Genomic DNA, 16144 nt, shown 5'->3' with positions numbered 1-16144 from the left:
TCAAACACTGCACAGCGGTGGAACCGGAACCACAGTGGTTCTGCTTCATGGTGCTGGTGGACCTGCAGAGTCCAGTTCTTCTGTACCTGGAGAAACCAGGTTCAGGCTCTGCTGCAGTCTCCGTCTCTTACCTTCCTCTTTGGTGGAGGAGCATCGTCCCAACTGGGAGTACATACAGACCTTCTTCACAGCAGCCATTTGACATTAAACAGTAGGGTAAATAAAGGTGTTGTGATTCTGATTACGGCTCCATTCGGGTCGAACTGCGTCAGGGTGCTGCTTTTGTTCATGCTGCCTCACTGGAAGGGCTCTGCAACACTAAATGGAACGGGGCCTTAATTAGTATCATGGGTAACGGCTGTGTTTACCCTACTATTTCATGTCCAAATGGCTGCTGTGAAAAGGGGCTGCGTCTGGAGAGAGACGCTGCTGGAGAACCAGTGAACAGATTCAAACTCAGAGCCTGAATGTTTTCTTAAACGTGCTCGTTAAGATGCTGGATCTTCTGAGAGCCGTTACTGAGCGCAGGAACCATGTGACCACCGATCAAATGTTTGGGAACCACTGCTGTTATTAATGTTTGTGTGTATGTAGACGTTGAGCTGCACTGTGTGCATCAACATAAAGCTGTAAAGTCACAATCAAATGAAATATTATACAGTTATTATTATTATTATTATGATGATGATGATGCATCTTCGTTTCTGTTGGTTTTTAATGACATATATTTAAATGGTCCCTGTGGAGTTTTCTTGTAATCAGTCATAAGTTTTCTCTGCCTGTGTATTTTAAATCATTTTCATCGTCCTTTGTTGCCACATTGTTGTGTTTCTTACCCATTGATGAGTGGAAAACATTGGCAGGACGACGTCACCCATTAGAAACACACTATAGCACTCCTAGTGGTGAGAAATTCTACAGGAAACTTTTAAGAAATCATGTTATTAAAATAAAAGTGTGCTAAAAAAAAACTCACTTTCTTCCTTACAAGCAGTATTTTTAATGGTGGCTTCAAAGCTCCCATCAATAAATCAGACAGATGTTTTAAATCCATGCAGCTTTACCTCACCTCTTTAAATCATATTAAGGCTTAAAGTTATGTATAATTATGGGCCTGGTTGCTGTGAGTGACAGTTGGTTGCTGTCGGAGGCGGCTGTTTTCAGTAACCAGGCTGCAGACATTGTTAATTAAACGTTTCAATCCCAAAATCTTTCTTTTATCCTTAAAAAGGTCATGTTGTTTTTTTTCCTTTGGATGTTGGATATACAACTTTTTTGTATCGTCATCCTGAACCCTTTGTTTTTATTTGTTCATGTGAGCCCTCTTAGTGAGCCAAGAGGGTGACGGTGGTAAGATTTTATTTAGCTACCATCGCTATATGCCACTAAATCCTGGTCCTTTAAATCCCCAAACGTTCCACTGAACAACAAATCTGCTCCTCTGAACGGGTCTTTCCTGAGGCCTGATGCTCTAAAAGTACCATTTCTTTGTGACTTTCACTGTTTGGAAAATGTGAACCTAGCTGTTAAATGTGTGTGCAGTGCCATTGAACCACGTATGGAGCATCACTAAGCTCTTGTTTGACATTGCTGGAGAACAGGAAACACCCCAGGACGATCACAATGACCATCAGACTGACGGTTTATCTTCACTAGGTCTCAACAAGATGCTGAAGTGTTTCTACTGCTTGTTTATTGATTGACAAACTCCTCTTGAAGTCCTGCAGACTTTTTATCTTCTAAAATGTTATTATAATTTTTTTAATTGGCACTTTAAAAGGTCTAAATTTAAACCCGATGAGACGTAAAGACGAGCTGGCAAAAGTTTTAAAAAGAGAAACTGAGAGAATCTGTTTTTACAGAATGTGCCCGAGGTTGGAGTGGTTGTATGTTTGTTTTCATGAGATTTCCGAGCCTTTTATATGTTCATCTGTTTCCATTTTTCAGACACTTAGAATAAACAGTCCATCTCTACCTCTTTAAAGAACCTCAGCTTCTGTTTTTATTTAGTTTAAACTCTTTTGTCGTAGTCAGTTTGATCGGACGGTCACTGCCTAGACCAAGACGTCTCGATAAATAAACTGACCAGTTAGATTTACTTTAGATATTCCTGCTCCTCCGTTTTGAGGTTTGTCGCTTTGGTCCAGACTAAAATATCTCAACAACCTTTGGAAGGCTTCCCATGAAATTTTGTTCAGACGTTAATGTTGGATCCAACTCAATTTGAAGGGTCCTTCAAAATCAATATTGATGGATTTGATTTGGTCCAATAGGAGAGGAAAAAATGAATGCTTCTATAGTATTGAGAGAGTTAAATGAATCATATTGTTGCTGTTGATTAACAGCTTATCCAGCTGTTAGCCAGATGAAGTGGAACAAAAAATACAATATGTACCTCTTAGATGTGGTGGTGGACAATCAAAAAAATTCTAGAAACAAATCTTCTAGTAAAGTATGTCAACCTGATTGTTGTACTTTTGTACTTTAGAACATAAAGCCCAGCTGAGGCCACAGGTGAGGATGTTTTTTGGACCCTTTGCAATCAGCCCCATTTAGGAGTCGATGATGCTGTCATCTACCTGCTGCAACGAGCCCGTATGCATCTGGATGGTGGGGGAGGCACTGTGAGGATCACATTCTTTGATTTCTCCAGTGCTTTCAACAACATTCAGCCTCTGCTAATGGGTGAGAAGCTGCGGGTGGTGGGTGTTGACGACACTATGATCTCCTGGATTACTGACTACTTGACAGGCAGGTCACAGTTTGTCCGTCTGGGCAGTGTCCTGTCTGACGTGGTGGTCACTGATATAGGAGCTCCACAGGGAACTGTGCTTTCTCCCTTCCTCTTCACCTTATACACCACTGACTTTCAGTACAACTCTGAGTCATGTCACCTGCAGAAGTTTTCTGACGACTCAGCTGTTGTCGGGTGTATAAGGGAGGGAGATGACGGTGAGTACAGGACACTGGTAGACAACTTTGTAGAGTGGTCCGAACAGAATCACCTAAGGCTGAATGTCAACAAGACCAGAGAGATGGTGATCGACTTCGGTAGGAAGAAGAGGATGCCTTCACAGCCATTACGGATCAGGGGGGAGGTGGTGGAGGAGGTGGAGGAATACTAATACTTGGGAGTGGTGATCGACAACAGACTGGACTGGGAATCTAACACCAAGGCTGTGTACAAGAAGGGGATGAGCAGACTCTATTTCCTGAGGAAGCTGAGATCCTTCAACGTGTGCAGCAAGATGTTGGAGATCTTTTACCAGTCGGTTGTTGCCAGCGCCATTTTCTTTGCTGCTGTGTGTTGGGGCAGCAGCATCAGAGCCAGCGACACCAACAGACTTGATAAAATCATCAAGAAGGCTGGCTCTGTACTTGGTCTCAGGCTGGAGTCTTTTGAGTCTGTGGTGGAGAGGAGAACGCCTAATAAACTGTTATCCATCATAGACAATGATCAGCACCCTCTCCATCACACAGTGGTCAGACAGCGGAGCACCTTCTCTCAAAGGCTGCTCCAGCTCAGCTGTCGAAGGGACAGATACAGGAAATCTTTCCTGCCACATGCCATCACACTGTACAATAACAGCTAAAACTCTGTTCATAACAATACAGTCTCCAAGCACCTTATATGTTTTTACATAATCTGTTCACTGCACCTTATATTTTTACTTTGCACTACAATTATACTGCTTATTTATACAATTTATACATTTTTTATATTGCATTTTATATTGCTTTTTTTGCTATGTCTAGGTTGTTCTCTTTACTTGTGTTGTCACTGTGTTTGTGGTGTTACTGTGTGTAATGCTGCTGCTACACTGCAATTTCCCAGCTTGGGATCAATAAAGTATATCTATCTATCTATCTATCTATCTACGTCATCAGAAACACTATCAGCTGTGTTCAGCTTTAATATCAATCAAAACCAAAATAAATTTATCATACACAATAAACTCTTTATTTTGATTTTGTTTATTTAAACAGAAAAAGAGACTTTACTCGTTTATGAAAAGGATCTTCAGTAATTCGTGCCAGGATGCAACAGTTCTTATACAATGATCAGACAATATAAAGGTTTTAATTTGGAAACCAGACATTGCTTCTTATTTCTGAGCACATTGTCTTCCAATGATTTAACTAGCTAGCCAATGCAGTTATTACAATAAATTAGATGATATATAATAATGATATCAATCAGTGGAGTAATACTGGTGTATTGTAGCAGTAAGTAGTATTCACTCTACATCATCAATAAATGTACATTTATTACATTAAATGATGTGAATCTTTCTGTAGAAAATTAAATGGTTGTTTTACTCAGTGTGATTGACAGGAGAGATTATCAGAGGGGCAGAGTTTTTACCACCATAATTAAAACTGGGACTAAAGTATGGGTAGAGTTTCTCAGTGAAGGAGCAGCCAGTAAAGGAGTAGATAAGAGCTGCAGCATCAACGTCATAAAAGGAGACCAGACCCTCCTCATAATGCACAAACACCCCCACCTTCTCAGGCTGAGACTTCAGAGAGAGACAGACTGGAGGGCCAGCAGAAGCTTTGTACTCATTTTCATTCCTTAACCATATCGTCCAGTAACCATTCTGAGGTCTCAGTGTGATTACTCCCTTCCTTTTGATCGACTCTCTGGCCACTCCTAAACCCCAGTCAGTCTTCCCTTTAACCTGAACCTCGTAATAAAATCTTCCTGAAGAGAAACTCTGCTTTGCTAAGACACCGGGACAAGTATCAAATCTCTCTTGATTGTCTGGGAGATTCTTCTTTACATCAACATGTTTAACTTGTTTTCCATCATCAGACAGGATGAGTTTGGGTTGTGCTGTACCAGGATCGAGTGTCACATCCAATGCATACTGCTGGACTCTCTTCAGCGTGGCCTCAAACAGCTTCTTCATCTGTTTACTGAGCGTCTCCTCCACCTGATTCACAGCTCTTACCACAGTCCCCTCATACAAAAGTGGACTGAAACTGATTTCTGTCCAGTCCTTGGTGGGTGGAGCAGTGTTCAAGTATGAGAAGCTTTGGAGGAGGTGCAGGTGGTCTTCAGACTGTGAGAGCTGCTCCACCTCAGAGCTTCTCTTCTTCAGCTCAGAGATTTCCTGTTCCAGCTCTTTGATGAAGTCTTCAGCCTGTTTCTCTGTCTTTCTCTTCTTCTCTTTGATCGTGTCGATGAGCTCGGCCTGGCTTCTCTCAATAGACTCCTTCAGAGCGGTGAAGACCTGAATACCATCTGCTATTTCTCTGTCTGCACCTTCCTTACTGAGCTCCACTGAGCATTTGATCTCCTGAATCTTCAGTCGTCTCTTCTGGATCATCTGCTGAATTTCAGCCTCTGTCTTCCCCAGCTCAGCCTTCTTTCCTTCATATTCTTCTTTCAGAAGAACAACATCATGTGTCTTGTGGTCTGAATAGGTGCAGAGCATGCAGACACACATCTGGTCGGTCTTACAGAACAGCTCCAGCAATTTATTGTGCTCTGTACACATCCTGTCTTCCAGGTTCTCCACAGCATCGATCAGCTGATGGTTTTTCAGACGTGAAGCTGTCAGATGAGGCTCCAGGTGAGTCTCACAGTAGGAGACCAGACACACCAGGCAGGACTTCAGGGCCTTCGGTTTGGTTCCAGTGCAGACATCACAGGGAACTTCTCCTGGTTTGGAAACTTGTTGCTCTGAGCTGCTGCTGCTGGCTTTCTGTTGAGCTGACTGTCTGAACTGAGCAGCCATCTCAGAGATGAAAGTATTGACCTTCAGCTCAGGTCTTGTGTAGAAAACCTTGTTACAGTTGGGACACTGACACTGGACATTAATATTCCAGTGTTCAGTGATGCAGGTTTTACAGAAGTTGTGTCCACATGGTATGGTGACTGGATCAGTGAACACATCCAGACAGATGGAGCACAGAAACTGATCTTCAGTCAGCAGACAGCTGGCAGCAGACATATCTACACTGTGAGGATGAAAGTGAAAAGGATAATTGCAAAATCTTTGATTAGTCATAAAAAATGTCAAGATAGGTTTACTGAAATATCAGGAAGTCATTCTTAAGCATTTAGTTAGTTTGTACTTAAGCAAAATTTCCATTTGAAAGCACAAAATAAAAACAGTGGAACATCCTGTCTGAGTAAATCTTAAGTTTTGTGTTCATGTTGTTTGAGATGAAAAAAACACAATAAATATGATCAGCTGTACTCACCAGTGTTTGGCAGACACTGTGCTGTGTTGGTGAGAAAGGCCTGATCAAGTGAACTTTTTCTTTCGAGAGAAAGAAATAGATTTGTCTTGACTGCAGGTTCACCTTTACTCAGATTAATGTTTTGTTTCATTTGAAGAATGTGGAATTAAAACTGTTGTGCTTCCAGTATTGCTCCGCCTCTTTCTGCTCCACAGGTGAGGCTTTGTTGCCTTTCAGGTTTGACCAGATTGGCTGCAAAGGCTGCAGTATTGAATATTAAACTCCTGCCTGTCTGCCTGCATACAATTAACTAAAACAAAGTAGTTTTAAATTACAAGATTACACAATAGTGATATAAGTTTATTTTGTGTTTAATGTAAAATGTGAATCTGCAAAGTAACCAGCAAATCCAGCTGTTAGACAGAAGTAGTGTAGTAGAAAGTACAAGCATACCTCTGTAAGAACTCCAGAGTAGCAGCAAGTTCCACTGGGTAGGCAATGTTGTGCAGGTAATATGAGCAGAACATCATCTGTAACACTTTGGTGAAGCAGGAAGGCTGCTCGTTGACTAAGACTTGGTCCACTGCAACCATGAACATCTTGGCAGTAAGTGGGCTGTTACCTGTGAACAGTGCAAGAACAATATGTTCCATAGTAAGTGAATAGTTTGCTTAATGTATATGGATCCAATGAGGTTAAGTAAGCCAGGAGCTGTGTTCTGCACACTGCTTAGTTGACTTCATTCTTGAATAGCCCATATTGTGTTTATACTGCAAAAGAAAAACTGTGCCAAGTAAAAACAAATGAAAACAAGGTAGCAAAAACCTGTTTTTGCAGTGTACAGTACACTCCATTACCCGTGTAGACATAAAAATGTTAAAATAACTATTTCAATGAACAGATGAAAATTGTTTTTTGGCACACCTACCACAGACCACAATGCAGGGTGTCCATGGTAGCTTGGTGGTGTCCACATCAGTTGCAATGGCAGTATCATCGACATTCAGGAACATCTTGTATTGCTGCTCTTTGAAATAGGCAATAAGCATCAGTACAGCCGCACTAGTTTCTTTCTTTTTTTTAATTCACTTTTTTATTGATTCCATTCAGCATTGTCCCATTAACATTTAACATCTCACCCATATGTTTTCCATGTATACAGAGCATACAAATACTTCAAAACAGGGATAAACACATAAAAAATTCACAATTAAACACAAAACTCAGTAGACTCGAAATGAGTATATTTTTCACTTCAATCCACATTTTCATTCCCCTCTTGTAAAGACCATTTTCTCCTGGTGAAGGATAATACAACCGCACTAGTTTTATCACCTCCTGCCAGGGCTTGGCTCAGAATAGTTCTTGCTGTGCTGGATGACTCAGTTTTAACAAACTGAAAGTACCGCAGGATTCTTCTAAAGTTGGTGGCTGTGGACTCTCCAAAGCCGGCATCTAACTGGACACCTGTTAGTTCTCTGAAATGAAGCCTCATTCCAGCTTCCTGGCAGAGGAAAGGCCATTCCTTAAGAATCTCTTCCGTCTCTTTCAGTGCTGACAGTATGATTCTCCTCTGTGAGGGAAACGTGTCCACCATCAGTCTTTCTATTTTTTTTGCATCTTTGTCTTTGTTTTTGAACATCTTAATTAGCTCTTCTTGTTTTTGCTTTTGCAATTGTTTTGTTTCACCAGGAGGAAGCTCTGGCTCAGAGTTAATACAGCCATATGCATCTTTGCACACTCTCTTCACATCGTCAGGGCTGCAACTTTCAGGAAGCCTTTTCTGGGCAGAAGAAGTTTGGAGTCGTCTGCAATTATCTAGCCGAGATATGAACTGTTTTACAAGTGAGTCATACCCAGTGCCCACAATCTGACCCTCAATCTCATCTTGGAAGGATTTTGGGTAGCGAAATACCATCTTCCTTAAAATTTCAGTAATGTGTTTCTTTCATGATTTCTTGCAGACAGACAGTATTTCACCAGCCACAATCCTAATAATCTCCCTTCTCTGTGCTGCAGAAGGCCTCTTTCCAGTATCCAACAGTTTTCTTGTACTGGAGGGCATCTGACTCCAGGGTATGTCAAAGCTGTAATGCCAGGTACTATCTTCTCTGAACCTGCTCTCTGATGCAGTAGGTGAGGCTTTGACCAAAGCTGGACTGCTTGGAGGAGTGGATTTCGGTGTGGAGTGAACACTCATGGGGATATCATCACTCATCATATCGTCACTCATGAATGATTCCTCAGTGCTGGATTCTTCAATGTGGCTGGTAGATATTGAGGAGGATTTATCCTCTACTCTAGTCACTAAATCTAAATAACAAAAGGACATAATCATGTCAGTTAATATCATTTATATATAATTTTTACTTAATCTTTGGTCTAGTGAGTCAATCCTAATCTTGTTGCAATCATCATCAAAATCATCACAAATGGCACTATGTATTATTTTACTTACTTTTAATGCGGGCCATAACTTTCCTGACCTCTATTGGCATCAGGACTGCTGCAAGGTCATCTGCCTCCAAATACTTGGTCCTCAGCTGAACAGACTCCAATCACCTCCACTACTCGCGCTATAGAATCCTCTTGGTTCAAGAACAAGCTGAGGGATGAGGTTAGATCACTCATCCATCCATCCATGACAGCAAGATGGGACAAAAGATGAATTATTGTTTAGTGGATAACAGATTGTGGATTACACATTACAGCACAATTGCCATGTTACTTTGATTAAATATACTTCATTTTCCCCCATTGACACACTAGTTGAAAACTTCTGATTGTAAACCCCAACACCTCATCACACTCCTACAGATCAACAACACTGTGCTTAACAGATATGACCTTATTCCCATTCAGATTGTAAAGAGGCAATGGGTAGGAATCTAGGCAGTGTTCTGCATTAATGCAGTGCATATCCTCAGCTGCTTGTTTGACTTCATAGAGTCCATACTCCGATAAATACACTGAAGTGTGCGGTGTCACCAGAAAGCACACATTTTTGTCATCGATTATCAAAACAAGCTCAATCTGACCAAACTTGATTCACTCAACAGACTCACGTTTGAGGCAGAGAAAAGATCCCTTTTTGTAAAGGGTGCCCTTAAAATCTACCTCAGTTGACACAGAATCCGGTTCTGTAAACATGTGTGCTTCAACTGCATCACTGTACAGGTGAGCATGATATGGTGTAGCGTTTTTTGTCACTGGTGCAAAAAAGGAGTTCGAGCTGAGGGTTGTTTGGAGGAGTTGGTGCTGGTTTGCAAAAGACTGGCATATATTCTTAAAGTTTTGTATCCTCCTCACACACCTCTTGAAGTAGGAGTGTTTACTCTCAAATCTCATTGTCCACAGCCGTATTAGGGGACCCAGTTTGAGGATCAATGATGCATAATGGAGAAGATAGTGGTGCTTGGGTTTCAGGTGATCAGAAGGAAATATTGTTTGCCTTGTTTCCAGATATTCAATCACAACAATGTTGAGGTAAGCTACCTGGGCAGTGGTGATCTTGGGTGCACACACTAGTTCCACAAGTTCTTTCAGAGTGATCACTAGTTGCCACACTGGGTCACGAGGATCAACTTTGTAATTTGAGTCTTTGAGTCTAAGGAGACTCCAGTTCTCAGCTTCTTGGCCACCTATTCTGATGGCCTTTTCATTCACCTGACAAGGAGATGAGCTGGAAGCCTTGTAGGAAAATTGTGTGACTCAGGTCTGACAACATTCTCTCAAACACTATGTCCTGACCAAAGGATTTAAAGTCTGTCTCTTTGCACAACAGTACTAACTGCATATGTTCAATACTGGAACGATGGAATGGCTCTAAGTCAGCAAGTGTGAAGTATACTCCAACAAGCTTATGTTTTTTCCTGGCTGACCCAAGTGGGTTGCCAACTTCAAATGCATCCTGATACAATATATGGAGTTTCATAACTAAGTTCGGGAACAAAGACCACGCCCCGAACTCTCCTCATTTCCGCTCAAAAACATACTTAAGCACACCTTTTCCGTTCATTCCCTCCTTGACTCATATTCTACATTGACTCGTGTCAGAAACAATACGAAAACGAAACTAACGTTGACTCGTGTCAGAAACAATACGAAAACGAAACTAACGTTAAATACCTGAAATCATGGATAACGAACTTATCCTTAACCCGTCAGACAGCGAACTATTTGACGAAATCTCCGAGTCCTCTCCTTCACCCACGACCCCTCCTCGTCAGCCATCCCGGCCCCGCTCAACCATCCACGCCGTCAGGCACTCTCAGCCTCCCTCCACTGACGGCTCCAACATCATCGGGCCGTCGCCCCACAACCGCTCCAGGGGAAGATCTCGCGTCCGGCGTCTGACCGACACTCCTCCCTCCAGCCGCTCCGGGCGAAGCCTCCGCGACACGGCCTCACCTCGCCACCTTGCCAATCGTCCCTCGGCACCAAACATATCCGAGTGGACGGTTGTCCGCCTGAAGCGCGCCCTAATCCAGCGAAAAATAACCTTCCACCGCACCGACAATAAGGCGAAACTTTTCCAACTCCTTACGGACTCCGAGCAGAGAACCATCCCACCGCTCAGAACTCCACCGCCACTTCAGGGTTGCCATTACGTCAGCCCAGCCTCCCTCATCAGCCCTCCCAGAGGGCCAGGTTGTATCGAACCCAGCACCTGCCTTTCCTGCTCCTCATACATCTTCTCCCTCACCCCACACTTCTCAAATAACCCGAGCACATGCATCCCTCCATCCCAGCATCCCTTCCTCTTTCTTTCCTAATTGCCATGTCCCACCTTCCTTGGCTACCTCCGCCCCTCCTATTCCTCCTCCAACCGCCTCAGCCGCACAGAGCGTGCCTATAACAACGGGACACAGCAATACCATCAGCCACCTTCCTCCTGTCTCTTCCTTTCCCCCCAAACAACAACAACTTTCCTCGACAAACTATTGGACAAAGAAATCAAAGACTCATTCGTGATCGGTCCGTTTCCCAATCCGCCATTCCCCACATTCAGGATCAGTCCCATCGGCATCGCCACCAGGAAATATTCAGGGAAACAGAGAATGATCATAGACCTCTCATCCCCCCACAGCTCCCCAGTCCCAAGTATCAATAGCCTAATTCCTAGCCCAGATTTTTCTATGCACTACACAACGATCGACCACGCTATCTCCCTCATTAGCGTAGCCGGTCAAGGAGCCTGGTTGGCCAAAGCAGACATCACCAGTGCTTTTAAAGTCCTTCCCATCCACCCAGACTACTGGCATCTCTTCGGCATTCAGTGGAAGGGCGCATACTACTTCGCCGTGCGCCTGACCTTCGGGTGCAGAAGCAGCCCCGAAAATATTCGACTCACTATCCGAAGCACTCTGTTGGATCCTGCTTAACAAGCACAAACTCCCATACGTCATCCATCTCTTAGACGACTTCCTCACAGTCACGCCATCCTCGTCTCCCCCGTCACACGGTCTACACACCCTGATCTCCACTTTCAATGAACTTGGTGTCCCCCTCTCCCCAGAGAAAACGGAGGGCCCCAGCACATCCCTGGAATTTCTAGGCATTACCCTCGATTCCGTTTCACTCCAAGCATCCTTGCCCACTGAAAAAGTACACCGGATTTCCCTACTCATTTCAAATTTCCTCCTGGCCTCCTCATGCACTAAGCGTCAACTTCTCTCGTTGCTCGGTCACCTCAACTACGCCATCCGCATCATCCTCCAAGGCCGATCCTTCCTGTCACACCTTCTTTCCATAGCATCCTCCGTCCCATCTCTCCACAACATGTGGTACACGTGGTACATTGATGTGACTCCTTTCAACTGTTCAGGAGTCTGATTGCAGAGGGGAAGAAAGAGTTTTTGAGTCTTGTTGTTTTGCATTTCAAACTTCTGTACCTCCGGCCTGAGGGTAAAAGTGTGAACAGTCCGTGTTGTGGATGGGTGGAGTCTCTAAGCATGGAGGCAGCTCTCCTGTGTGATGGTAGATGCTCTGCAGAGAGGGCAGTGATGTCCTGGTGATCCTTTCAGCAGTCGTACCACGTACCACGCTGTGATGCAGCTGGTTATGGTGCTCTCAACCACGCAGCTGTAGAAGTTGCTGAGGATCCTGGGCGACATGCCAAACTTCCTCAGCCTCCTCAGGAAATACAGCCGTTGTTGGGCCTTCTTAACCAGCTGCGAGGTGTTCAGTGTCCAGGTGAGGTCCTCACTGATGTGGACACCCAGGTATTTGAAACTGCTCACCCTCTCCACACTTGGCGTGGCGTGGCGTGGCGTGGCGTGGCGTGGCGCGGCGCGGCGCGGCGCGGTGCCGCTGCGGCTGTGGCTGCGGGTGGGTTGATGGCGAGGTCCCGCCCAATGCTACACAATGGGACTACAGGTGGAAAATAGCAACATGCTAAAACCCGGTGCAATGCATCTCTCCTTGTTATATACAGGGTTAATGTTTTATTGTGCACTGTCCCTGTTCAAATAAAAGAAATAATAATAATAATAATAATAATAATAATAATAATAATAATGACATGATTTCAGAATTATAATATAATCTGGCATGCAAGATCATTAGGTCTCTGGTTGTTTCATATCAATTTAAACTAGCCCTTCATTTACAATTAAATAGAATCCCAATTCAATTTTATTTTTAATTATTTTGTTTGGCGCCAAATGATAGCAAAGGTCAGAGGTTCAATGTGTACACACAGTTGATAAGCAGAGAGCAGATAGCTGAAGTCAGTGAGTTAAAAAGTGTTACAACCACACCCTGTGTTCCATGTCTCTGTTCTTTTTGATTTTTATTGGGTGTTTTGGATATTTGCTTTTATGTTTTAAATGCAATATATCAACTGAAGTGAAGAGGGTGCTGTTTATTGCCCTACCAGTTGCCTCAATACACACGAAATGTGTCCTTTAAGGTTTGTTGGAAATCTGTCATGCAGAGGTCAGAATCATTGGTGGAAACACACGTTAAAATTCATTCACTTCTCACTTTAAGTTATTGATAATTGCTTGTTCCATTTCTATTATAATCTATTGATCCAGCTAGAGTTTTGAACTCTTCATGTTGTAAAATATGCAAATAAGAATTGGTATAAAGAAATAGCAAACCACACACACACACCACTTTTACATTCTCATCTTTTAGGATTTCAGATAACACACTGTAACATAGTCTGTTACTTGTACTCATCCAAGTTTTACAAAAGGGACTTTATGCAGCTATAATAATAGGAGTTAATTAAAATTGAACATAGTATTTTTAATACTCTTCTGTTAAAGACAAATAAATCATATCTTTATTCACTGTTCAAACCTGACTGACCAGAAAACCACTGAAGGTGGTAATGACATTGTCTCGCCAAACGTGTATTTGCAAGTAAGCAGACATACACCTGGTCCCCTTGCTGCAGTTGTAAGAACACTGCACTGCCACCGTTATCAGCCAGGTCATGTGATGTTGCGTGATCAGAGGTCGTCACAACAGCCTGGTTGTTCTTCATGAGGTAAAGAAAAACAGCCCTTGATCCTCCAGCATGATAAAAGAAGGTGAAGTAGTAAATGCCTGGAACAGGTGCAGCGAAGATACCTGTGGAAACAGCATTTTATTCCAACATCTGACTCAGCTTTATGGAAGTCCTTGAATCCTTTTTGGGGAGTATTTTCAGACCTTGGTGGAATACACTGAAAGTGCTTTCTCTATTTACATAATGTAGTAGTCACATCTTTCTTATCATAGAATCAACACAACACATGTTAGTGCATGTCAAGTGACAAATGGTTGGAATCAGTTAATTTACAGATCACTGACTTCCTAAAATTCCTGCTATATATCACAATAAACATTTACTCCATTTTAAAATACATGTATGTTTTTTTTATTAAAATCATTTATTTACATTTTTAGTATTTATTATTTTATTTTGTTTCCCTTTTTTTGGATAGAATTACCAAATTTTCTCAGGCCCCTCAGAGAAATGTCACAATTTCAATCAAATAAGTAAATGTCATTATTTCTGCTAGTATTTAGTCATAAACTAAAGACCAAGTGATGATGGCCCTAGATGAAAAGGGATCAATATTATTACAGTTCATCCTCTGGGAATCTCTGTACCTCAGATCCATCCTCTGCGTCTGTATAAAATGTCCTATGCTTATGGTTATCTCGACGGTGTACTGACATATACTGACCAACACTATCAGACTTAAAGCCATTCTGCTAGCATGGGTAAAATGTATTCTGTATTCAGATTGTACTGGAACGGAGAAGGACCCAGTGGAAGTTATTAAAAAGAATTTTCTGTCTTTGCTTTTTTTTGGTCACTTTCCTGACAGCAGTACATGAGACAGATAATCTGTGAAAAAAATCTGCTTCCTCTGGTTGGTTCGAGCGCTCCTAATGCCATTTACAACCAACAACAACCAATCAGAGTCATAAAAGTGATTGTTGAGTTACATATTTATTTGAAAAAAAAATAAAAAGTAAAAAAGGAAAAAAGTCTGTACTTACCAGTGAATTGACTGTAGGCATTGCCAATGTTTGTTTTCACTCTTTAGACTAAAGTTGTAGCTGTATTGAAGGGTCCAATGTGTCTACCCTCACCTAGTGCTGCACTGAACACTATCATGGTTCTTTCTGTGTAAAGCAAAACATTGTGATCACATTATTTTGTAAATGTACTTCTACGCTGTTATATTGTGTTTATTCTGATACCCAAAAGAATTCTCCACTGAAGTTTTAAAATGAATCAGGTTCTGGTTTTCACTGTCCTTCAGTCTGGTTTCCATAACTCTCTGTTTTTCTTTCATGGCACAAAACTCTTTCAGGAAATCACACATATCTGGAAAGCATGACTGTGTTTCACTAGTTTTTTCTGCTTCAGGAACATTTACATCAGCCTGGGCCAAAATCAGGTTGCAGTATAGCAGCATAGACAAAACAATGGTAAAATTCATCTTCCAAGTTGATTCAGAGTCTTTCAGTCACCTAAACTCTGAGTGATGATCCCCCTGGCTGCTTTAATGCTTTTATAGAGGCTCTGTTCATTTATAACATCACATTTGGCAGTTAGCTTTGTTATCTAGTTTCAAATGATCTGTTTACTGTTTCAGTGGATGTGCAGTAAGGACATTTACTGGCAACCAATTAACCTTTGATATCTTGATATATATATTGAAATTATGTATTTGATGATTTTCAGATAATACACCCCTAAGTCAACAACTGTGTTTACTGTGTATGAGCCCACTGATATGATCCCTACCAAGCAGCTGTATTTATCAAAGTTTGACACAAAATGCCCAGATTGTATTTACATTATACATTGGACACTTTATTAATAACTGGTTCTTCAATTTTCATGGCTACTGTATCAGGTAGTCTTGTTTTCAAATTCCAGGACTTTTTGAAGAACATAAATATGAAATCTGTTTTTCAGTCATTACACAATAAAGCACCACACTTCATAACATAGATAATTGAATTGAATCTATATGGGTTTTCACTTTTTCATACAAATTTAAAATCATCCACTTTTTTGAATCTCTTTTGTCTTTGGTTGAAAATGTATGTTGCATCTGTTCTCTGAGTATGCAGACATGCATTTTTGGCTTTGGCTTGAGATTCCTTAAAAAGTGAGTATCGCGTGCACGCCCATGTCTCCTGCGGGTCCTCTTTCGGGGTAGGAAAACTGGCTCACTGCGAAACAATTCTTCCGGTACCGAAGCCAGAAACGGAGGAAGCCTCGAGTTCTGTTGTTGACCATACTCAACATGAATCCTCCGAACAAAGTGACATATGTCATAAAGTGCCTGGCGCTCTACACCAACAGCGATTGGGCAACCAGCAAAGACGCCACTATAAACACAATAAACAACTGAGAGAAAAAAGACACAGGGACAGGAAGACGGCATGCCATGACACCCGGCGCCATCTTCAAAATGATGAAGTATGAAGT

At 42.1% G+C, this 16144-nt stretch overlaps 2 protein-coding genes and 2 pseudogenes across 4 annotated transcripts in view; 2 read left to right on the top strand and 2 right to left on the bottom strand.

Moving 5' to 3' along the window:
- The window catches only part of LOC127353583 (palmitoyltransferase ZDHHC7), a 6850-nt gene extending 4863 nt beyond the window's left edge, over nucleotides 1–1987 (top strand). Inside the window, exon 9 of the mRNA XM_051382919.1 lies at nucleotides 1–1987. This exon is cut by the window's left edge and continues 191 nt beyond it. The gene's annotated coding sequence lies outside the window, so the exon portion shown is untranslated.
- A 1972-nt stretch (nucleotides 1988–3959) lies between these two features.
- Nucleotides 3960–16144, bottom strand: part of LOC127353580 (E3 ubiquitin-protein ligase TRIM21-like) — a 55389-nt gene continuing 43204 nt past the window's right edge. For 2 of the 3 annotated variants that reach the window (XM_051382915.1, XM_051382914.1), the window contains exon 2: nucleotides 3960–5967. In XM_051382915.1, coding sequence (XP_051238875.1) covers nucleotides 4317–5960 — 1644 coding nt within the window. In that variant the 5' untranslated portion in view covers nucleotides 5961–5967 and the 3' untranslated portion in view covers nucleotides 3960–4316. Of the gene's footprint in view, nucleotides 5968–6213; nucleotides 6336–16144 lie in introns of those variants that run through there. The other variant, XM_051382916.1, reaches the window with a different exon arrangement.
- On the top strand, nucleotides 10329–12027 carry LOC127353107 (uncharacterized; annotated as a pseudogene).
- LOC127353592 (complement C1q tumor necrosis factor-related protein 6-like) lies at nucleotides 13498–15143 on the bottom strand (annotated as a pseudogene).

The sequence above is a fragment of the Dicentrarchus labrax genome, unplaced genomic scaffold (assembly GCF_905237075.1).
Source record: "Dicentrarchus labrax unplaced genomic scaffold, dlabrax2021, whole genome shotgun sequence".
In the NCBI taxonomy this organism is placed as follows: Eukaryota; Metazoa; Chordata; class Actinopteri; family Moronidae; genus Dicentrarchus; species Dicentrarchus labrax.
Note: the sequence above shows the minus strand (reverse complement) of the source record. Positions and strands in the feature narration are given on the sequence as shown.